Raw genomic sequence first — 25,261 nt, forward strand, 5'->3', positions numbered from 1 at the left:
CCGACTCCGCAGCAGCAGGGAGGCCCCACACCCCAGACCGCAGTCGGACGGCCAACTCCTCCTACTAGCCCTCCCGCTCCAGCAGGCCGCAGAGAATGGGGGTGGGAGAAGACTCCAAACCTCCCTCCACCCGCTCATTGTAGTGTTGATGCATATGTGTTCTAAGGTGCAATTAAAACCCAGGAGGGCATGGAGCTACCTGCCAAGGAGCAGCAGGTAAGCGCATAGTCCCTCCTGCTAACCCTCAATGACTAAGTGTATTTAAAATTGAGAGGTGGGCAACGACGTCAGGGGTGAGGTATACACCCTGATGGTGATTTGGACTCCGTGATTGTGCCCACCCCCAAGATCCTATATGTATGTGTAATGAGAGTGTGAATAATGTGAATGTCTAAGTTGTGGGATAAAATTGAGGCAGAGGCAGCCAGAAGGGGACAGGGGGGGGGGGGGGGGGGGGTAGCCTCCTCTGCACCCTGGTGACATACCCCCACTCCAAGGCCCTGCATGTGTGGGTGGTTGTGGAGGAGCGGGAAGAGGGAGGCAGCTGGAGATGGGGAGGGAAGGAAGGGGGGGGCAGGTAACCCCTCCCTGGGGCCAGCTCCCCCGCTGACCCCAGTAGGCACTCCCACCCTCCGCGACCCGCCAGGGAAGGGGGGCCCAGGCCCATCAGACCGGGGCCCAGTGCAGTAGCGCCCCCCGGCTCCACAGAGCCCTGGACAGTCCACCCAACCCCACCACAGAGAAAACTGCACCCACCCCACCAACCACACATCTTCCAGACTACATAAGACGGTAAACGCCCAGGCTGAGATCTTCCTCCACCTCTCCTGTATCTCCCCCTCCTGCAGAGAGTTCCTGAGAGAAGAAAGCTCCTGCAAGATGTGACCATCCCCCCCACCAGTTGAAGAGCCCCCCAGGCGGCTCGATGCACCGGCGGCACCCTGCTCCAGGGCCGGGCCCCCATGCACCCACCCGCCCACAACCCCGGCAACACACCAACCAGGACCCGAGCCCCCGAGGCCTGGCCCGGGCCCCAGCCCAGAGACGGAGCGCCCCCAGAACCTCACGCCCATCCCGGACCCACCCAGGGGCAGCCAGGTTGCCAGGTCAGTAACCCACGTCCGTCAGCACAGACCCTCCCCTAGCCCCGCTGCACGCAGCCGCGAGGAAACAGTCACCTGAGAGCCAACAGAGCCCTCAACCGGACGTGACTGCTACCCCGGGTTGAGCCCCCCAAGGAAGATGCCTCCGGGGAACCCCCCGACGCCCTAAGCCTGTCCCTACCCCCTCACCAATCACAACAGTGAAGGCGGGACCAAACTATGACCCCCCACCCCCACTAGGTGATGGAGCTGATAAAAGGGGCCCAGAGCAATTGATCTAATGTGGTGGCAGAGGCTGTGTCAAGACTAATGTAATCTAATAGATAATTTCTATATTGGTTAGAATTAAGATTATTTTTATTTTTCCAGTTCATGAGGACTGTTTTCTTGGCTATGCATAGGGCAGTGAAAACCATATGGGCTATATTCTTTTCTGAAGTGACATTATCTAAGCTGCCCAACAAACACACTAAGGGGGAGGTTGGAATGTTACATTTCAGACATTTTGATAAGTCTTCACATATCTCGCGCCAAAACTTTTGCACTGGTGGACAGAACCAAAGAGCGTGGATGTAATTGTCTGGTGTATTGCCTTGACAGTGTGAGCAGTTGTTGGAAGATGTAAAGCCCATCTTGAACATCCGATGACCTGTATAGTGCACTCTATGAAGTATTTTGTATTGTATTAATTGCAGACTGGGATTTTTAATTAATTTAAAAGTTTTTAAGCAAATCTGAGACCAGAAGTTTTGGTCTAGGTTGACTGATAAATCTGCTTCCCACTTTGCAGTAGGAAGGGATATTGATTCATCTAATTTAGAAAATGTTCTGTATATTTTAGATAATAATTTGGGGGATTTAAGAGTAAGAAAATGTGCCGCACTTGGTGGTGTTTGTAATTCAACTTGACTGAGGTTAAATTTCTTTTTTACTATGGATTTAATTTGTTGATATTCTAAAAACCTTGTCTTGTTGATCCCATATTGTTCAACTAGTCTGTCAAATGGAATAAATTCTGTTCCCTCTAATATATGTTCTAAGTATTTAATTCCTTTACAACTCCATTCTGGGAAATTAATCATATTATTGTTTTGTAATATGTCAGGGTTATTCCAGATAGGTGTACGTTTGCATGGGATTAATGAAGACTCCGTTATTTTTAGAAACTCCCACCATGCTGTTAGAGAAAAGCTGATGTTGATACTTTTAAAGCATTCATGTCTTTTGATGTTTGAGCTAATAAATGGTAGGTCTGAAATCTCTAGATCCTTGCATAGTGCCTGTTCAACATCTAGCCAGGGCTCAACTAAGAAGGTATGTTTTAACCATTCTGAGATGAACTGAAGCCTGTTGGCTAAGAAGTATTGGTGAAGTATTGGTCATCAATGGCTTTTAACCTTGTTGGATTTAGCAAATCAATGTTAAAATCACCACAGATAAATAGTAATTTTTGGTTCACCGAAGCAAACGTTTTTTCTATCCATTCATTAAAAGTGTCAATACTTGAACTGGGTGTCCGATATATACAACTTATTATAACATTTCTCTTTTTTTCATTCATAATCTCAATAGTCAAACATTCCAAAATTCCATCAATAGCCATAGACATAGTTGTTACAACATTATATTTTATAGAGTTATGAACATATATAGCAACCCCGCCGCCCGCCTTATTTAATCTATTCATGTATTTTAAATCATATCCATTCAAACAAAAATCTATTCCTTTATCGACATTGAACCAAGTTTCAGTGATGGCTATAACACTAAAGGGGCGAGAAAATTGTTGCAAATAGTCCTTAATGAAATCAAAATTAGAGTACATACTTCTGCTGTTAAAGTGAATTAATGAGAGCTTCCCGTCTAGGTTAATTTCTTTTTCATATTGTTCCTGAGTGAAATAATTACAATTTTTAACAAAAGAAGAGAGAAAGTTACTTTCAGAATCTATTTCTGGATCTATTATATTATGCTCCTTATATTCACAATCTAGATCAATTACTTTCTGTTGAAGAACTAATTTCAACGTGTCCATGTCATTTCCTGGTGTAATTGATACATTGGTGTCAGTTATACTTGTCCAGATCCTCCATGTTCCTCACTATCAGTACTTTTGCCTCTTCTGGTGTCCCGTTTAGCTTAATGAAAATCTTACAGTTTGTTACCCATGTATGTTGTATTTTACCGTTCTTCTTCAGTTGCCTTGCCTTCCTCGCGATGTCTGCGTTTTTTCGTGTCAGATGCTCATTAATGAAAACGTCCGTGCCTTTCAGTTTGTGTCCTTGTTTCAGCAGTGCGACCTTGTTCTTCCGATTGACAAATCTCATAATGATGGCCGGCAGTCTGTCACTCCTCCTGGGCAGTGAGTGACATGCTTCTATGTGCTCCAGGTCCATCTCTATCCCCTTGCTTTGGAGGAAGGACGCTACCTGTTGCTCTACCGAGCGGGTCTCCTCGTCGCTGGGCTCCCCGACGTTCCCGGCCACCGCGCGCGCGTACGAGCGCGGCTTGATTTTAATACCGCTGATGACCACGTCGTTCGTACGGGTGTACTGCTCCAGCTCATCCACCCGCCGCTCGAGATCCATGATCCGTCTGTCCTTCTCGGCATTTTGGAGGCGTAGCTGTTTTACCTCCTCCAGAAGCCCCAGAAGCAGCTCCTGCTGTGCCCTGACTGCGGCCACGTCTCCGCACAGTGCTCCGAGGGAGGTTTTAATGTCCTCAACCTCCTCTGGTGTTGGGCCTTTCTTGGGTGGCATACTGAAGCGAGAGCACGAGGCGGCCACCACGAGGGACCCGGAAGCGGAATTTCTGATGATGGCGCCTGGCTAGGCCTGCTGGCTGATGGTGGAGCCTGGCTGTGGCCTGCTGGCTGATGGTGGAGCCTGGCTGGGTCTGCTGGATGTGGCCTGCTGGCTGATGGTGGAGCCTGGCTGTGGCCTACTGGCTGATGGTGGAGCCTGGCTGTGGCCTGCTGGCTGATGGTGGAGCCTGGCTGTGGCCTGCTGAGCCTGGCTGTGGCCTGCTGGCTGATGGTGGAGCCTGGCTGTGGCCTGCTGGCTGATGGTGGAGCCTGGAGGCCACATGTCAGAGTTTTAGTTTAAGGCTGCTAAGACACCTGAATAATTATTCAGTATCTGTAAAGTTAATCAGAAGCAGTTTAAACATTTGCATAAGACAAGCTTTCTGGGAGGTGACACAAATTCCTTGAAGTTGCATCAGGAAAAGCATTTGATCTGCCAAAATCAACATGTGAAGCTACCTTTGAGAACAAGGGAGCGGCCCAAAGTAGTTATCTGTAAAGTTCATCGGGACCTGACACCTGACTCTTTCCAATCAAACAAAGTTAAGGTTTGGAAGTATAATCTACAAGCATGAGAAAGAAAGTTCATTTATATCGTGTTAAAGCTGATAAAAACAGCAAACGACAATGTTGTAGTTCTTAAAGAGGTGGGATGACAACAACAGCCATGCATTACATGAAGTTTTAAAACAGGTAAAAGGGGGGAACACGGTAGCAGAGAGGTAGTAATCCTCTTTTGAAGAGGTGAAAGTGTGTGTAAAATAGTTGACCGGGATGACTGGGAAAAGTTTGTCATCCAGGAGACATTTGGGAGCTTCCTTTTCCCACTTTGTTTGCTCTGTTTTCTCCTTTTGGTTTAGGAAAAAATTGCTGTTTACTTTAAATATGCCTCCTCGCAACATAAACCCTGGACGAGTCTGTTTAAATATCAAGACAAGTGGACCTTTGCGATTTTACGCATTTGAAAGACCCACTTCACAACTGCCATACACCTGGTGAGTCATGACACAGATGTCAAAGGACAACTTGTGTGGAATTCTGATATGCCAAAAGACATGTATGACACCCTGGGAATGAGAACAGGCTGAGCGTACTGTTGCTGGTTGCAACAGTACGCTGGACCGCTTCATGCTTTGCACAGACAGATGCGATGCAACAAGAAATTCAAGGAAAGAATAGTAGTTCATCTATCCTCACTCCATATCAACAATATTAGCTTATATCTATTTCTAAAAACAAAAAAACCCCAATAACACTTACACTGCCCTGAGCTGCTCACGCACTTTCATTGCACTAATTATTTATTAACGCCATTTTTTCACTTACTCAGCATCTAATGGACTTCCTGCAAGTTCCCACATGCGAGCTTTTCACTTTCTCGTCTTGAATGCTTCTAATTTTTTCTTCGAACTATGAATGTGGGTGGCATGGATGTTTGCGTGAGTGCTCCACGGCGGTTTGCAAATGAGTAAGAGGAGTCACCTGCGCTTTGGAAAGTCGTGTGTTTTGTATTTGCTTTCAAGTATGTGTAAAGACGGAGAAGGTTGTTTATCTTTTGCACAGCTTTTGTGTATTAATGTGTCTGTGTGTGCTTGTGTGTATGCCTGGAGAAATGGGAGCATCTGCATATAGTTCCAGCTGTGAGATCCAGCTGTAGGTTAATTTAGCCACAGTAGTTGGAGGGCTTGGCGTGTCAGAAGATCTTTAAGAGAGTCGACTTTCTGTGTGTGCCAGACTCTGGCGGTTAATTACGCTGTGTTATGACACACAGTTGATATGCTGACTCGCTATTGTGATCAGGCACCTGGGGCTCGCACACTGGAGGAAATAACTCACGGTCTAACAACAAAAATGTCTGGTCTGACTATATGTCTGGGTTATGTAACTGAGATGCAGCTGATGTATCTGATATGTGCCTTAGTAAGGAGAAAACCTATAAGTCATCAGAAGTGCTAGCTTAGTAGAGTGACTCATTGTTTGTGACTCTGAGGAGGAATTTGTCCGTTTGGACTGTCAGTCACTAAGGCAGTTAGACAACCAGTTGAACAACAGTTATAGCAAGACAAATCCAGATAGTCACACAATCATAAACAATCTGATTTACTTTCACAATTTTCTCAGAACGCACAACTGACTTATGCTGCATCACCAGTTTGCCAGGAAATTGCTCTTATCTTTAAATAAACAATCTTCTGGTGAGCTGGTTCACACTAAAACTGGTTGCTCACTTACCTTTATTCCTGTTAAGGTAGATACATTTGTGATCAGATGATTACACACAGTTATCATAGGGATTCATATCAAGGTAATTTAGGGCTGTCAATTATTTCTTTGAAGCATTATTCTTCTAGGGTGTCTTGATTGTTCGGCATATACAGGGAGTGCAGAATTATTAGGCAAGTTGTATTTTTGAGGAATAATTTTATTATTGAACAACAACCATGTTCTCAATGAACCCAAAAAACTCATTAATATCAAAGCTGAATGTTTTTGGAAGTAGTTTTTAGTTTGTTTTTAGTTTTAGCTATTTTAGGGGGATATCTGTGTGTGCAGGTGACTATTACTGTGCATAATTATTAGGCAACTTAACAAAAAACAAATATATACCCATTTCAATTATTTATTTTTACCAGTGACACCAATATAACATCTCCACATTCACAAATATACATTTCTGACATTCAAAAACAAAACAAAAACAAATCAGCGACCATTATAGCCACCTTTCTTTGCAAGGACACTCAAAAGCCTGCCATCCATGGATTCTGTCGGTGTTTTGATCTGTTCACCATCAACATTGCGTGCAGCAGCAACCACAGCCTCCCTGACACTGTTCAGAGAGGTGTACTGTTTTCCCTCCTTGTAAATCTCACATTTGATGATGGACCACAGGTTCTCAATGGGGTTCAGATCAGGTGAACAAGGTGGCCATGTCATTAGTTTTTCTTCTTTTATACCCTTTCTTGCCAGCCACGCTGTGGAGTACTTGGACGCGTGTGATGGAGCATTGTCCTGCATGAAAGTCATGTTTTTCTTGAAGGATGCAGACTTCTTCCTGTACCACTGCTTGAAGAAGGTGTCTTCCAGAAACTGGCAGTAGGACTGGGAGTTGAGCTTGACTCCATCCTCAACCCGAAAAGGCCCCACAAGCTCATCTTTGATGATACCAGCCCAAACCAGTACTCCACCTCCACCTTGCTGGCGTCGGAGTCGGACTGGAGCTCTCTGCCCTTTACCAATCCAGCCACGGGCCCATCCATCTGGCCCATCAAGACTCACTCTCATTTCATCAGTCCATAAAACCTTAGAAAAATCAGTCTTGAGATATTTCTTGGCCCAGTCTTGATGTTTCAGCTTGTGTGTCTTGTTCAGTGGTGGTCGTCTTTCAGCCTTTCTTACCTTGGCCATGTCTCTGAGTATTGCACACCTTGTGCTTTTGGGGACTCCAGTGATGTTGCAGCTCTGAAATATGGCCAAACTGGTGGCAAGTGGCATCTTGGCAGCTGCACGCTTGACTTTTCTCAGTTCATGGGCAGTTATTTTGCGCCTTGGTTTTTCCACACGCTTCTTGCGACCCTGTTGACTATTTTGAATGAAACGCTTGATTGTTCGATGATCACGCTTCAGAAGCTTTGCAATGTTGAGACTGCTGCATCCCTCTGCAAGATATCTCACTATTTTTGACTTTTCTGAGCCTGTCAAGTCCTTCTTTTGACCCATTTTGCCAAAGGAAAGGACGTTGCCTAATAATTATGCACACTCGATATAGGGTGTTGATGTCATTAGACCACACCCCTTCTCATTACAGAGATGCACATCACCTAATATGCTTAATTGGTAGTAGGCTTTCGAGCCTATACAGCTTGGAGTAAGACAACATGCATGAAGAGGATGATGTGGACAAAATACTCATTTGCCTAATAATTCTGCACTCCCTGTATCTTTAATGACTTCAGAGGTTCAGAAATATGCATGCATTCACTTTCTACAATGTATTTTAACCATATTAACTACTTGTTAGTGATCATGATTAAGTACGACTGGTATTTTCTCTTTGACAGGATTAAAAAAAAGATTTATTTGACTAGACTCGTTGGATTGATCGATACTCAGAACAATGGGAAAGTCCAAAGAACTCAGTGATAAGCCAAGAAGGAGAATTGTAGATTTGCATGAGTTGGGGAGGCCTTTTGGAGCCATTTCTAAACAACTAATTGCAGATTCAAAGATCATTTCAAACAACTGTAAATAAGTACAAGTTGTTTGGCTGTGTCAGCACTTTTGCTGTGGTCTAGTAGAAGGCTCACACTATCACCTTTATATGAGAGAAAATTAGTTAGGATGTTTAGGAACAACCCAGGAACCACCAAGAATCAAGCCTGCCATGAACTGGAAACTGTCACGGTCCTGTGTTGTGTGACCCAGTGTTTTGAGTTTCTTGTATTTTGACATTCATTGTTTATGCTCAAGTCATGTAGTTATTTAAAGCTCTTTCTCTTCTGTCTAGTTTGCCATGTTAGTTGCTTTTTGATCTAGTTCCCCTTGTGTTTTCACCCTGTGTTCCTCTCTTAGTTATGTTCATATCTCCAGTTCCTTTCCCCCTCTGTATGTTTCTACAATGTTCACGCTCCTCGTCAGTCCACCATTTTAAGTCCACATCTCAGGCTACGTTCACACTGCAGGTCTTAATGCTTAATTCCGATTTTTTTGATCGAATCCGATTTTTTTTTTGTCTGGTTGTTCACACTACAAATAAAATGTGACACCAAACCCGCTCTAGAGTGAACGGTTCATGGCCTTCAAAGCAACCCGCATGTGCAAAAGACGACATCACACACAACGCTCTCTGTTTATGGAAGTAAAAATGACGGCCACAGAGCTAGTAGGTGTTGTTGCAGCAGTCTATCAATTTCTGCATAGTCGTAATCGACAGAATTTTGACAAATTAATTAGAGAAAGAAGGACACTGAGAAAAAAGAGAGCCCGTGCTTTAACAATGGCTTTGTTTGGAGCAGTGGCTGCTACCTCTGTGCAGAGGTTTGTCTTCTCCGGCGCTGATAATTGGCGTCCGTCTTGTGTCAATGATGTAAAAGACGGATTTAATGTGACATGACCATTCAAACAGCAGTCGCTTTCTAAAACATCAGATATTTATTGGATTCAGTACCACATACGAAAGTGACCTAGGTCAGATTTGAAAATATTGGATTTGTGCTTTTCAAACTGTCATACCATGATCGGATATGGGTCGCATAGGGTCAAAAAAGTTGGATTTGATGCGCTTTCTCCTGCAGTGTGAATGTAGCCACAGTCAGAGTCAGGTGTCTCCATGTTCACTGTATTTAGTTTCACTTTCTGTGTATTTAAGTTCTCTGTCTTTCTCTGTTTGGTGTCAGTCTGTCTATCCAGAAAACTGCTTTGACACTTACCTCACTGTCCACAGTAAAGTGAGATTTACATCACCATCCAACCTAAAAAGTAGCCATTGTTTTAAAATGGATTCCTTTAAGGTTGACTGAAATTAAAGTTACACATGGACAAGCCAAATGGTTGCTGGAGACCTGACAGAGATCAAGCTATTTGGCCACAATGACAAGAGGTATGTTTGGAGGAGTAAAGGTCAAACCCAAGAACACTATCCGGTCGTTAAGTGATGACGTGACGGATCCTACTTCCGGGCCTAAAGTAGTCTGCGTTTAATATGGCTTTTGTGTTGTTAACGTGTTTAATGTTATGTATTTTCTTCTATTTAATCTCAAAAAGCTCCTAAAACAGTCAGTGATCACTGTTGACCTCCCTCGGCTTTTATTACTGCTAATCATTTATTTAAGCTCAGTTTTTAAAACCTTAGGATGTAACTACAGCCCAGCCCATGCAGCAGTATATGAATGACTAACCTCGTATTGTGGATGGATTATCTCAGTTGTTCTCCTGGCTGAAGTTTGGTCCTTTTACAGCATCCAGCCATGCGATTGCATTTGTTCCTGACCACCGAGAAAACTCACGTTAACTTTTATCGAGTGGGAAAAAAGTTAGCTTGTTTATATTATGCTAACATACCTGTGTCGCTAGCGGTCACGTAGCACATCATTATATACCAGCTAGCCAAACTTCAGTAACCCTACAAACGTCACTGCTGTTTAGTTTTCTGTCTTCATTTATGTTGGAAGTGATAACAGAGCTGTACGTTTTAATTTGTTTCCAAAACCCCGCAGTCAGGACATGCTATATTGTATTTAGATAGAAGCTAGCGAGCTAACTTCCTGCTAACTTCTAACTCCGTTAAATGTCATAAATTCCGTTTTCATGGATGCCTGGATGTTAAACTCAATTGTTACACCTGGTAGAGCAGAACGCTGATCATTTTATTAAAGACGAAAGACTTTAGACAGTTTTTCAACTCTCAGTAATGCCATAGTGATCGTTTGATATATGGACCTGCAGCGGAGTTTAGGCCCAGACACGGCTAGTGACGTCAGACTTAACAACCGGATAGCAGCCATTAGGCACGGTGGTAGTAACATTATGCTCTGGAGCTGTTCTGCTGCTAATGATACTGGAATAATGAAGAAGGACGACTACCTCCAGATTCTTCAACTTTACCTCAAATAAACAGCTAAATGCTTGAAACAGGAATTATATCAAAAGCACAAAACCTGGTTTTGGAATGGATAAAGCAGGCTAACGTCAAGTTTTTTGCTCTCCCAATGCCCCTATTGAAATTTTTGGACTATGTTTAAAAGCTACACCAGGAAACCAAACAATTATGCATAGAAGAATTATGCCAGAAGCTTGCTGAGGGATAGCAAAAACACCTGGTTGAGGTGTTACACACATATACGCTTGTACAATCATTCCATCTTAGAAAACACTTCAAAGAAATGATTAAAACTGTGATATTCATGCCCATTATAAATGTATGTAACCATCTGACAGCTGTATATTTTATTTTATTTTATTTGTCTTTGTGAATGATAGTAACAATTTATAAAACTTTCTATCCTAATGATTTTGACCAGAACAGGCTAACCCACACAGGTTTCTATCTGCAAAATCTGTAATACATAAAGAAATATTTTTTACGACTCTCGATGGCCGGGAATGTGCAATGTATTTTCCGTCTTCAAGAGCAGCTGAACATTTATTTGTCTTATCCCTGGCACCATCATTTAAAGGCAACGTTTTGACAGCTTGTTTCTTTTTCACCTCCAAGCTGTGCGCAAATCTTTGTAAGTGCTCTTCTGTTTTCTCTCCTCTCCTGCTCTTTTCTCCCCTGAGATAAACACCACTCATATTTCCAGTCAAAGACAGCTGATACAAAACTGTGGGTGTTGCTGGTGATTCAAAAACCACATCAGACCTCTGGTATTGGTCACTGTATAGCCCGCTGAGGAAGAGCATCCCACATCTGTACTCGTTATGTTTCTGGTTTCCTGATACAGCTGGGGCCTCTGCTTTAGCCTCACTTTCTCTGTGGCCAAAAAAACACATGAAAGGAACATGAAAAGCCAATGTTACCAGACAGCATTTACAACAAAGTGAGTACTTTAATAACCAGCAGATGAGTCACAAAGTAACAGAACTCCCAACGTGGATCCGAGGCAGTGCAGAGACAACGAAGCAAGTGGAGGATATTTGGAATTTAAGCTGTTTTGGATATGCCGGGGTAAGGCTAGAACATTGCCAAGCCAATTATGTAAACCTCTGTTTTTATTTAGGAACCTCATTTGGTTCAAGCTTTGAATGACTATGTATCTGGTTTGTATGATTGCTGAAAGTAATGTTAAGCCTATAACTGTGGCTTCTGATATCTGTAATGACTGTAATTTAAATTTTAATTGTTTTATTTTTTGAATGGGAGTCTATAGGATTTATGTGTACTGCCAAAAGTATATATTCTTTTCTCCACCAGGATAAGATTTGGTTGGTTGATTTAACTAGAAACCCCTCAGTTAATGCTTAATGCTAAAGAGAGGGTGATTATTATTATTATTTTATTGATTTTTATTTTATTTATTCTGACTCGGGATGTACTTTTCGATTTTTGGCTATGTGCAGAGATTAAAATCATATAAGGTCGTATAACAATGCCTTGTAAGGTAAATAAAGTAGTGTCATTTAATGTAAATGGTTTGGGGAGTCATATTAAAAGAAGTAAAATTATGTCAAAAATAAAAAGAGAAGGAATAGAAGTTGCCTTTCTACAGGAATCTCACCTACCGAAGTTTGAGCATGAAAAACTAAAGAAATGGAAATTGAACCAGTATTCTTCTTCCTGTCCTCAGAGTTCAAAAAGGGGTGTGGTAATTTTAATTTCGAGTAGGTTAAATTTTGAATGCATTCAAGAAATCGGTGATAAGGAGGGGAGGTTTGTGTTAGTTAAGGGGTATCTGGAGGGTACACTGACTACTCTTATAAATGCTCCCCCAGGATCAGAGTTAAAAAATTTTAAACAGGTTTTTGAAATGATTGTTGTAGAGGCACAAGGTACTCTAATTTTGGGAGGAGATTGGAATGTTCGACTCAATCCGTCTATGGACTCATCAAACCCACACGCCCCGGGATTAAATAAAATAACCAAAAATATTAAATTAATTTTAAAGTATTTAGGGCTTATAGATGTATGGAGAGAATTAAACCTCATCAAGAAGGACTATACCTTTTTTTCTCACCCACATTCATTTTATTCTAGATTGGATTATTTCTTTATGTGTCAAAAAGACTTTAACAGTGTGGTCAATTGCAGGATAGGAGTGATGGATTTATCGGATCATGCCCCACTGTATCTGTAAGTAGTGCTTGGACACGAAAGAAGAGTTACATCTTGGAGATTAAATACAAGTACTCTATGTCCGTTGAAAGAGCAAATTAGCCAAGATATAATAGATTATGTAGCGGAAAATGACAATGAAGAAGTCTCTCCGAGTATTTTATGGGATGCCCTAAAAGCGGTTATACGAGGAAAACTTATAGGCTACAGTACTAACTTAAAAAAGAAGAGAAATGAGCATTTAAGAAAACTCCAGGCGCAACTACAATATCTTGAAGATGCCCATAAAATAAGCACAAATATAAATTTGAAATTAGAAATACAAAAGAAGAAAAATGAAATTGATGAAATTTTTTCAAGTGAAATACAAAAAAATATGGCTTTTTTTTTTTACAACAAAGATACTATGAGGTAGGAGGCAAATCTGCAAAATTACTGGCCTATAAATTAAAAAAACAACAATCAGAAAATATAATACATGAAATAAAGGATCCTCAAACAAATAACATTGTGTATAAATTGGAAGACATTCCGTTAGCTTTTCTAAAATTTTACAAAGTACTATACACACAATCTGGATGTTAAAGGTATGATATCTTTCTTGGACTCACTTTGCTTACCAAAGCTGAATGAAAACCAGAATATAATCTTAATCAAGGACATATCTGAAATTGAAATTAAAAAAGCTATTTCAAAATTAAAACCTAATAAATTCCCAGGCCCGGATGGATTCCCATCAGATTGGTATAAGGAAATGAAAGAGTTATTGATGAGAACATCATTCAATTATATTTTAAAGATGGGAGTAATTCCCCCATCTTGGAATGAGGCTTCTATTTCCTTAATAGCTAAAGAAGGAAAGGACAGGCTTGATTGTGAAAATTACCGCCCTATTAGTGTTCTTAACCAGGACTATAAGATATTCACATACATCCTTGCCAAAAGAATTGAAAATATTTTTGTTCAGATAATTAGCTTGGATCAGACTGGTTTTATTAAGCAGAGACAAACGCAAGATAATGTTCGCCGAACATTACATGTTATTGATTATGTTGGAAAAAATAAAATTCAGATGGTCCTTATGAGCTTAGATGCTGAAAAGGCCTTCGATCGGGTTAATTGGGAATTTCTATATAAAGTCATGGGCAAGTTTGGATTTCATCAATCGTTTATCAGGATTATTCAAGCACTATATAAATCACCAAGGGCAAGAATTAAAGTTAACGGGGTGCTTTCTAATGTTTTTAATTTACAGAGAGGGACACGTCAGGGTTGCCCTTTAAGTCCCTCACTCTTTGCTCTTTTCATAGAGGCCCTGAGTCAAAGTGTTATACAAAGCAATAATATTACTGGAGTCAAGATCATGGGTCGAGAGCATAAGATTTCCTTGTTTGCTGATGATATTTTGATTTACTTGACAAATCCAAACATTACTTTCCCCAAGCTGTTATCACTTCTGGAGACCTTTAGCTCACTATCAGGTTATAAACTAAATATATCGAAGACTCACATATTAACTTTTAATTATAAGCCAAATCAGGAAATTAAGTCTAAAGTCAATTTGAACTGGGAGTCGGAGCAGATGAAGTATCTTGGAGTAAATATTACTAAAGATCTCTCTAAGATATATAATGCAAATTTTAATCCTTTGTGTTATAAAATAAATGAGGATACTAAAAGATGGAACTTATTAGCATTTTAAAATTTTGAATCACGTATTGATACAGATAAAATGAATATCTTGTCCAGGATGCTTTATTTGTTCCAAACACTCCCAGTTGAAATAACTGATAAACAATTTCAGGAATGGGACAAAATAATCTCTAGGTTCATATGGCAGGGGAAAAAACCACGGATTAAGTACCAAACTATCCAGTTGGCTAAAGACAAAGGGGGGTTGGGGTTCCCATGTTTGAAAGATTATTATATTTCAGCTCAATTGAGGATATTAGTGTGTTGGTGTAATGTAGACTACCAAGCGAGATGGAAAGAAATAGAAACAGAAACAGTGGCCTTAAGAGGTTTTCCAATTCAGGCAAGCTTAGGGGATGTGACACTCATTAAAAAACAAATTAATCAAGGAAACCAATGGACTAACTTGCCTTTAAAACTTTGGTTACAATTTCTTAATAAGAATGATTGGAATGAAGAGGCCAGGATTTTAAGATGGTGCGCTTTTGATTTTGATTTTTTACCCAATAAGTTAGATGTAAGATATAAAAAATGGGCAGGACAAGGCTTAATGGCATATTGTATGTTTTACGATAAGGGAATTCTTATGGACTTCCAATCAGTAAAAGATCAATACCAGTTAAGCAAAATGGATTTTTTTAGGTTTCTTCAAATTAGGCATCACCTACATAACTTTATACCTAAGAGAACAGATCTTTTCTCTCTACCTGTTTTGAATATATTTGTCAAGGCTTATCAGGCAGATCCCGGCCTCAAGGTGATTTCTAGACTGTATAAGGGTATACAAGAGGTTAAGAAGCGGAATACTACCTACATTAAAAAAAAAAATGGGAAAGGGAAACAAATACAGCAATTTCAAATGACATTTGGTATCAGCAGTGTGCTTTTCAGTGGAGAATTTCTAGTTCTAATATATGGAGATGTTTTGGTAGGAAGAGTCTCTGTGGGTTTTTTAATACTCCTGCACAAAGTAAACATTATTCTAATCACTAGCTGCTGGAGAAACTGTGGGGCCCAAGGAATAAAACACTTCCACTTGTTTTGGTCCTGCCCATTGATCAACACTTTTTGGGTATCGATTCATTCTGAGTTACAGACCATTTTTAGTATGCAACTTCCCTTTAATTGGGATGAACTTTTGTTTGGATATTTATACTCAATGAATGTAGATAAAACGTCCAAGCTGTTGTATGGTATTCTGAGTCTGGCTGCCCGTAAGACTATTACCAAGAAATGGCTTAGTGCAAAAATTCCATCACTAAATGACTGGTATGAGATTGTTTATGGGATGTTTAAAATGGAAAGAATTACCTTCATTAATAGACTCCAATATGACATATTTAGTGATATTTGGGTTAAATGGAAACATTACATTTTGTCAAGGAGACCCGATTTTGTTTGAATCTCTGTAATTATGTATGCCACATTTCTGAATTGTTATGTGTATATATGTATATGTCAGTATGTATGAGGGTATAGGCGAATAAATATGTATGTAGGTATGTGTATGTATGTCTAAGTATATGGATGTGTATGTGTATGTGTGTGTGTGTGTATATACACACTAGATGGTACACCCGTTTGTTTATTTTTGATTATCTGTTTATTTTGGTTTATTTGTGTTCTTATAGGTTGTTTGTTAAAAAAAAAAAAAAAAAAGATTTTTATTTATTCTGATAATTTCTTTGCTCATTTGGCTGCTTTAGATCTTCAACCAACCTGGTACATGTCAGCCACGTCCTCCAGGTCTTCAAGAGGGATATTGAGATGTTTGCACGTGTGCTGAAAGATATGATCCCTCCGGGAGGCCTCAGGTCCACCCCAAGGCCTTAAAACACTTCACCTAGGAGGCACCCAGGAAGCATCATAGACAGAAGCCCAAACCACCTCAGCGGTCTACTTTCAACATGGGGGAGCAACTCTAGTCTCTAATCTCAAATCATCAATCACCAATCTCGATCCTAATTCAAAGTCTGAGCCCCAACACCCTTCAGAAGAAAGCTCATTTACACTGCTTATATTTGTGACCTTACTGGGTTCGATTCTCAAGTTATTCAGCAGCGTTCACATTTACTGCAAACGGTGAACCAATCCACCTGTCAATCTTCTGCTCCACTCTCCTCCGCCACAAAAACGCAAGAAACTTGAACCCATCCACTTGCAGCAGCGGCTCCTCCGCAAATAACATTTAAATGTCATCCGTCTGAGAACCTCAGTCTCGGATTTCAAGGTGCTAATTTTCATCTCCTGTTTCATCCTCAGCTGCAAACTGCCTTGGCATGAGCTGAAAGTCAATGCTCAGCGAAGCAAGAAGAACCACATATTTGCAAGAAACCACTGAACCAGAAAGCTTCCACCCTTTTGCTACACCAAGGACTTCTGTTCATTAAAGTTATATGGTAAATGGTAAATGGCCTGTATTTGTATAGCGCTTTTCTAGTCCCTAAGGACCCCAAAGCGCTTTACACAACCTGTCATCCACCCATTCACACACACATTCACACACATTTATAAACAGAATTAGTGACACAGGTGACAAATGCCTGAGAGTAGAAACAGGACTCCTTATTTTCATGCATTCAGGCCACAGGGGCACGTAAGTGCATGAATAAATAGTTAAAACTGAAAAATTAAAACTATTCATAGTTGTTTCAACTTTTATGATGTTCTCCAGTGTGCTTACAGCTTCATCAGCTTCTAGAAATCACACCCGAAGTCAATTGTGCAAAACATTTTTGATTCCATAGAAATGATGAGAAATGACCATTTATGGCGTAATATCGTCTGTATTCCAGATTTCAAGTCACCTCCCTACCTACTGTAATTCTTACGCAACACATTCTCGCGAAGGACAGTCATAGAGAGAACTTGTGCAGTCATCTGGAAAACGCAGCTCGACTTGGCGTGAACCACAGACCACCATTTTGTGCTGGACCATAGATCATGTAAAGTTGGCTGCTGTTAGGCCACACCTGGATTTCAAAGCAAACATTACACACGAAATCTAACAAATTTCAGCTAAAACATTTAGAAAAAATCTGTTACCAACACAAACGGGACCTTCGGAAGCTTAAAGGGAAAGGATTTTTCTAGAATCCATATAGTAATGACTGTGATGAGAAATCAGAACTGTTAATTAAAACCAGATCATGTCAGTATTTACAATGATTTGTTATTTAATAAAAGCCATCTTTTTGTCCGTATATTTAAACCGTGAGCCATGAGAACTACTTAAACACCATGAAAGAAAGCCATACTTTTACTCTAATCTCGTTCATCGTAATCTAATATCTTTAAAAAGAAAAAGAAAGCACAAGAACGTAGGCAGTTGCATGCAGTTGACTGCTGACCCTCAGGGTATAGCCTTTATGAATAAAAAATGCGGCGGTTAAAAAAAAAAAACACAAATTCTGTAGGAAAGAACAAGATATGCTAAACATATCAATTTCAGCTTCTCCCAAATGAGATCCTCTGGTGCCTTGTAAGTATCACAAGATATTTATGGCAGCAGTTGTGATTGGGTTTTGAGCTCTTGCCAAACAAATGCCTTTATGAGGTGTTTGAAATTTAAATGAAAGGGTAGGAAGTTCATTTGGGACTGGGGTGGTTACAGATGTCTCTCTTGAGCCCCCGAGTCAAAGTAACAACCTTTAAAATGACACAAAGGAGCTAAAAAGCAGGAGACGTGGAAATAAAACAAAACCTCAACAATTTCTTGGTGGTCTTATTCTTGTTCTTTGTTGCCAGATGAAGCTCAAAATGCAGTTTCTTCCAACCCCAACCCACAGAGCTGTTCTTCCTTCCCAATAAGTGTGTGCCTGTTGGATTGTTTGAAACATCTGTGCACAAAGCAAACAAACAACAACAAAAAGACTTTCTCAGTGGTGGACAGCGTATTTGTCCATGGGCACAAAGCGTCATCCATGTGGAGAATGTATTCTTTGGTAATCTAAAACTGGCAGTGCTTTAAAGAGTACTTCCATGAAACTATATCTTCTTCATCTGGTGCGGTGAGGAATGCGAGGGTAAGCATTAGATGAGAAGAGGGACAGTAGGGGTTTGAAGAGTGGACATGCATGTAAATGAAGGAGAAAAAGCACTTAAAAGGTACACTTTGGTGCACAAATACGATTCCGTCTCTATAATCTTTGGAAAGCCCATTTTAGGAAAATAAATATCTTGTAATGAGAGGACTGTTAATACTTACAAATTTAATTACCGACATAATAAACTCTTCATATTTACATTAGAAGCCTTTTACTTTTGGGACTTCAGCCCAGATATCAATCAGTGACAGAGGGACGCAAGCCCGGGGACTTAGGATAACAATCAAAAGCACAACAGGAGTGACCTCTTAGTGTAAACCAACAGGGTCATCTTGTTGCCAGACGCGAAATCCAGAACCCTTGGCAGGAAATCCACCGTGTGCTGTTGACATCGCAAGTCATCCGTGACAGACAAGGAATAATACTTTCAGAGAGGAAGAGTTTGGAGGGGGAAAACAATGGAGTCCAACATAGACACTGTGCTGTCACTGGAAAATACAGCTTTCAGGCATGATACTAAATCTTTTGTACATTAAGGAAAGGGAAAGCACTAAAAACAGAGATGAAAAATATGCATCAGTTATAAAATATAAACTTATGAGCTAGCAATTTCTCTGTCTTAATATGATAATAAATTCTATTTTAAATTTGTACGCCTCTTATTTGCTGCAGAGACGTACAAATTATACTTGTCTAAAATGTCACTTTTGATTGACACCATAATCAAGAATTTAATCATATTAGTCTCTTTATAGTCATTCACCAGCCGTGCTACCAACAATATAGGGCATTATAAAGAAGAAAGTCATTGTAATTGGTCTCATTAAAAATGCCCCAAAGCATCCCTTTATTCTTTATGTTTCAGCAGCACACCGTGCAGGAGTACGGTTAGTTTTAACGTCCATAATAAAGCGTAAAATGAGCCTGTAGTTTGCCTTTGGGGGGCAGTGAGGAATAGTAGCTCTGAAACTGTGTGCACAGCTGGTTTCAGGTTTCAAGTGTAAATCGGACCATCTTAATGAGAAACTCACTTACCATTTGATCAGCGTGCAACAGGGAAATCAGGAATCGCTAAATTTATGACCATTATGGGCCTTTGTTAATGGATGTGTAGCAGAGTCAAATTCAGTGTTCAGCGAGGAGAGATGTGGATGGACCTAAGAATCTTTCGTTTCTTTTCTTGGACAATGTTGATTTTGGCTGGATGCAAGTTTCTGATGTTGGCTAGACACTGGGAGAGCAGACTCGGGGTGCTTCCTTCACATTCTCACACACATTTGGATGGGAAATGTGTGTTGGCAAAGTGACAGAAGTTACTAACAGAAATCTGATCCACTGTGGAAAAAAAAACAGTCATTCTATAAGAAAAGGTCATCAGCCAGAAGTCTTAACGCAATGGAATATCTAGTAATGATAAAGTTTTATTCTGTATATACCTTATTTGCACATGAACAAAAACTTTTTTCTTTCCCAGGATTATAAACATTGTTCTTTTTTTCTATTGTACATTTTTTGTTTTAACATGACTCACTCTGGAAAATCAAGTGTAACATACTAAACCACAATCAAGGGAGACTGACAGAGAGGCCCACTTAGACCCATCTGAAGCTGAGACTGTCGAAGTACTTGGTGGCCTGCCGTAAAAAACAAAGGCAGAGAAAGACTGACCGACAGGCCCATCAATCATCTGCCAGACTGGCAGGAAGGTAATAGACACGCATACACACAAAAGGTTCCAGAAATAAAAAGGCCAACCCACACGATCCACACCAAGAGCACCAACAGAATCAAAAACACTTCATATCACATCTAGAGTACATTATTCCTGAGGTGACAGCATCTGATTTTAGCACTTAAGAGTAGAATGAAACATCTGGATGGCTGTGGAGGTTATGTTCTTTCTCCATTGTTTTCCATGCATCTCTAAAGGGATTCTGTTTAAGCGTTTCATCAGATCAAATTACTTCTTTGAGCAAAGCGACTGAATCACCATGCCAGCATTTTTAGCTAAATAACTACATTTCATGTATACTTCAGAACATTTAATACTAGAGTTACTACACTACCAACTGTTTTGCAGTTTTGTTAACACTTGCATGGACATTGGTTTACATTCATTAAAGATCATTACATTAAGTAAGTATCAAGTTTCTTCTATTTTATATTCATACAAACGCATGGAAACTAACTGCTGTCTGTAATGTAGGGGTAAGACAAGACAAATAACTACAGCAATACTAGCTGCTTTAAGATAATATATTGTAGAGCGATATCTTAAGCTAACTGCTAACACTAATATGCAGCATGCTCACAGTCACCATTGTATCATGCTAATGTTGGCAGGTATTGTGTTTACCATGTTCCTTTGTGATTTCCTGTGTTATAACTGTAACATTTCCAAATTACTAATAAAAACAAAGTATAGCCATATACGGTATATAAATGACTGATTAGCCAACACTATATGACCCATTGGTTTATAAGGTCCTGCTTCAAATCAGTGACAGAGGGACACATCATGTCCATCAGAAATAAATAAATAAAAATAGTTTTTTTTAAGCCAAATATTACCATATTTGGACAAGGACGTAAATGGCTAACCATAGGTGCATGCACGGACAGTGCAGAAGTATCATGCATACATGCAATAAATATACAAATACAATAGAGTGAATTTCACTCACTGACTGGAGCACAGACAGCTGCTAGCACAATTAACTGCATTATTTGTCAGGCAGTTGCAATAAAAATGCCTCTATAGGGCCCAACACTGCAAAGATGTTTGATGGTCCCAGGCTGACTCCAGTAAAGATGAGGTGAGGCCTTAGTGGATAGTTTGTCAGTGACAAATTATCACATAAAGCGCCATGCCTCCAAATAACAAACTGAGACAGGGTTTGAAAGGGTTTGCCAAAAGAAAAGTCAAAAGGCATTTTAGGGGACAAGCACACCAATGTCCATGTCTACCCATCCAGTGGCTAAAGCCCATTAATGAATGGTGCAAAAGGAAGTGAACTCAGTAAAGACTATGCCCATGATGCTTCAGAGTCCAGTTCAATCTAATCACTGTGGATATTTATTGGTAAAATATTTACGTGAGCTCTTAAAGTCAAAAGACCAACAAAGCCGGAAGGCTTAATCCTCTGAGTGCCATCAGTTTGCGTTCACCTGATAGTTGAAATACCAAACATTGCAACATGGTTTGGAAAACTACTGGCAATTGGATAAAGTACTCATGAATTGTAGTAAATGAGCTAAATTACTGGCATGCTCCTTAAATAATTGTAAACAACATGGTCTGAATCGATCAGAAAGACTGAATAGTGATTTCAAACATCATGTTTACCTATCTGGTTCTCTTTTGTTCCTCAGCAGAGCCAAATGCTGTCCCCTCAAGAGACGGCAGTATTAGCTGGTCATACCTTAACATATCACGAACTAATGCCGGACACTCAGTATATTATGCTTTCTATCATTACATAGTAAAGCAGGAATATCATGCAGCACACTGAAACAATTTGAAATGTATCTTGCCTTGGTAACATTGCATAAATGTTATAGTAATAGGCTTCTCCACAAGAGAATACAAGACCTACTGGATATGGCACTTGATATTCGTAAGGGTTAATAAATGCAGAGCATAAATGCCATTGTTATTTTCACCACATTTTTTTTGGAAGATTATAGTTAAAGATAGAGGAAAACACTGGAAATAAAAAGTTCCTTTGCGAAACTTCCTGACAATGATGGTTTTGGTGGTGGTGCCGGTGGAGCTTTGCCACAAAAAAAGCCAGAAGAGCTAGTATGTCTTGACGGGACTTGCAGAAATGCGTCACACAAAAAACTGACATAAGTCATTGTGATGTAATTGTTTAGCCAACAAAAGGATTCTGAAGAGGGTGAATGTTAGTGGTAATGTGATACGTGTAGATTAAATTGTGTGGTTTTCAACTTCCCCACAGAATTAAGTAGTTCTCTGGAAACATCCGCCAGTGTTTATGGAGTATACACAAAAAGACGCACTCCTCGGTCTCGCTTCCTAGCGTCCACAATTTCCTACACTGTTAACATTTCGAGTGCCATAAACAAATAATTGTTGATTGGTTTTAATGTTCAAATCTAACATTTGGTGTGAATGCTCAGCATGAAAGCATTTTTCACATTTAACCACAGAGTACACATCCCGAACTATCTCATGTTACTAAACAAGGAACAAAAAGAAAAAAAAAAGTCTCAACCCTGGGATATGACCAACTTCTAAATGAAAGGCGTCACACACGTCCTATTTTATTTAAAATGATGTGATTGGTTCCTGTTAAAGTCATAAATATTAATCATCGACAAAACAAACGGTCAAGTCAGCTTGTTTATGTAAAAATGGCAGTTTTATCTTAAAGATTTAAAACTTGTTTCAAACAATCACATCCAAGTTTGAAGTCTGTGTATAAGTAGGCAAATGAGCTGTATAATTGCAGCAAGTGGTTTTCCACATACTGCATATTCAAAATATTTTCCTCCCAAAATTCATGAAGTGTTTTTCATTCGTTGACATTGATATTTGGCTTTGATAGGAATCCAGTTTGGCCCTGTGAAATTTGTTATTGTTTTTACAGCAGATATATTTGCTTTAAAGCAGTGGTTCGACTGATTAGCGCTTTTTTCCCTTCATAAAGAAATGTACTTTACTGTTCTCTCTTTGGCAATTACAATCACAAAAATTTAATAAAACCATGTACAGTAGTATCAGCACATCACATGGATTATGTAGGTATTTTTAATATATGTAATAAATATGAGAAGAAGGCACACAAAATGAAAAAGGATGAACTTTTTTTGTTGAGAAACTGATATATCAGCCAGAGTGATAGTATGAAGCTCTTGTATAGTAGCTGATATCACAGTATAATAAATATGACAGAGGCAACTTCACCACTACACAGATATAAAGGCTGTTCAGCTCTTCAGCAAGGAGATCAAACCGTGAAGAGAAACAGCAGCTGCACTTTGAATTGCAGTGCCGACAGTAGTCATTTAATTTAAAAAGTGACAGCAGTGAATACAAATATACCCCTTTTCCCTTCATTTTGACCAAATTTTGACATAAATGTTGAATACAAATTTCCTGTAACTCTTTTTTTTAAAAATTGTGGCTATAATAAAAAAAAAAAGCAGAATGATATCCTGACTTTTCGGTCAAATAACCTTTAAATAATTAAATACTATTATTACCATTTCCCATTCAGCAGCCACAGTCTAAAAAGGGGTTTGTATGAGTCACAGAGTCCACATGGCACTAGAGATTTTGTCCACTGAGTAGGTACAGGACACCAGCCAAGCTTGTCCTGACTGGTTTATGCGTGCTATGGCAGCAAAGTTTTTACCGGGGCAATCCAAAACCAAGGCAGAAAATCCATATGATCAGCTACAATGTCAAAATCTGTACACTCAAAAACAAGCACTCTGTGGCAGTAGGAGGTTCCGCTTTTGTGCAAAAACATAACAATGAACATGACTTTCACACTGCAAAAAACAGCATCTACATTAAAGAACAGCATAGTGAAGTGAAGACAATGTCCTCAGAGACACTGTGTAAATGCTCTGGGTAATGTTACCTAAAAATCAGACTGAGACAATATTATTACGAGCAACCCAGATGAGGCAAACGAAGGGCAAGAGCTCGTGATGATGTGATGATTTGGCATCTCTTGCTCTGATCTTGGCCAATTCCTTAACCAAAAAAACAATAAATACCTAATAACTAACCACTGCAAATCGATTCAAAATATACTCTTGCAAAGGGCTGCGCTGTTTCTGGCAGTGGTGAATATAACTGCCCAGCATATTCAATAAACAGCAAGTCCACCCATTGTGATTCAAATCCCTCTGATACTATAAGGCAGTTGAGTCTCTTTGTAAGAAACCAAGTCAGACAAAAACTCGCCAATCAAAACGAATCTTTGGATTCCTCTAATCTCAGCTGGCGGGCACCACTTAAGGATGACGGACAGATAGGTTGAGGTCTTTCCTAGCTTTCATATCATTATATTCTGATATGCATTTCTTTCGTCACTTGTGCCCTGGTGAAATCCTTAAGAGAAACCGCTGATAATACAAAAGAAACTGGCAGAACTCGGGGCTCACGTTTTTTTTGTCTGTTTAAAGCGCTTTTCATCGGGCGCTCATCATTTTGGTGGCAGCGCTGCATGCTGGTTGCCATGTTGGAGATACGAAGGGGTGGAGATACAGGGTTGGATTATGTTATTCGGAGGTCATGATGGGATGGCATGGTGTCTGGTGTCAGTCACAACCCAGACCAGTAGCAGTTGAAGGGACAGCACTAGCCACAGCGACGGAGTCAGGCCGGACACTCCGCCACAGTCAGCGTTATCTTCCTAGTGGCAAGCAGGGAAAAAAGAAACTAAAGTTAGTATTTGTTACAGAGAATACATTTATCTCTATACGTACGTACGTATATATATATATATATATATATATATATATATATATATATATATATATATATATATAAGCAGTCCACCAACAACTTTTCCATTGCTTTTGCTCTTTTTGTAACAGAAAAAAAGTCACTAAAACATTTACATATATTACAAGTACATACTCTTATAATACTTTATTTTTCTGAGTGCACTGAATCTGATATATATACACCAATAGGAATTCTGTAACTTAAGCTTAAAAGGAGAAATGATGTTTATAGACAGTTATATGCTGAGTCAACCAGATGAAGAAAAATAAACACTGTATTTCTCTTAAAAATATTATTTCACTACCCTGCTGCTTGTGCCTTTAGTTATATAAAACTCTAAGATAGGTTTATCAGAATGTC

The 25,261-nt window shown here is 39.8% G+C and overlaps 2 protein-coding genes across 3 annotated transcripts in view; both read right to left on the bottom strand.

The window, feature by feature from the left end:
- Positions 1-2,496: 2,496 nt before the first annotated feature.
- On the bottom strand, positions 2,497-4,088 carry LOC147310322 (uncharacterized). Its single transcript, XM_086269100.1, has one exon. It carries the CDS (start codon positions 3,860-3,862, stop codon positions 3,170-3,172), a length of 693 nt encoding a protein of 230 aa, XP_086125226.1. The 5' UTR covers positions 3,863-4,088; the 3' UTR covers positions 2,497-3,169.
- A 15,727-nt stretch (positions 4,089-19,815) lies between these two features.
- The window catches only part of cacna2d1a (calcium channel, voltage-dependent, alpha 2/delta subunit 1a), a 100,367-nt gene continuing 94,921 nt past the window's right edge, over positions 19,816-25,261 (bottom strand). For both annotated transcript variants that reach the window (XM_086268123.1, XM_086268124.1), the window contains one exon: positions 19,816-24,806. In XM_086268123.1, the coding sequence (XP_086124249.1) occupies positions 24,770-24,806 (37 nt within the window). In that variant the 3' untranslated portion in view covers positions 19,816-24,769. The remainder of the gene's footprint in view (positions 24,807-25,261) is intronic.

The sequence above is a fragment of the Aulonocara sp. 'chitande type north' Nkhata Bay genome, linkage group LG17, assembly GCF_057382095.1.
Source record: "Aulonocara sp. 'chitande type north' Nkhata Bay isolate Kocher_YH1m ecotype deep benthic linkage group LG17, A_spYH_male_GT1.1, whole genome shotgun sequence".
In the NCBI taxonomy this organism is placed as follows: domain Eukaryota; kingdom Metazoa; phylum Chordata; class Actinopteri; order Cichliformes; family Cichlidae; genus Aulonocara; species Aulonocara sp. 'chitande type north' Nkhata Bay.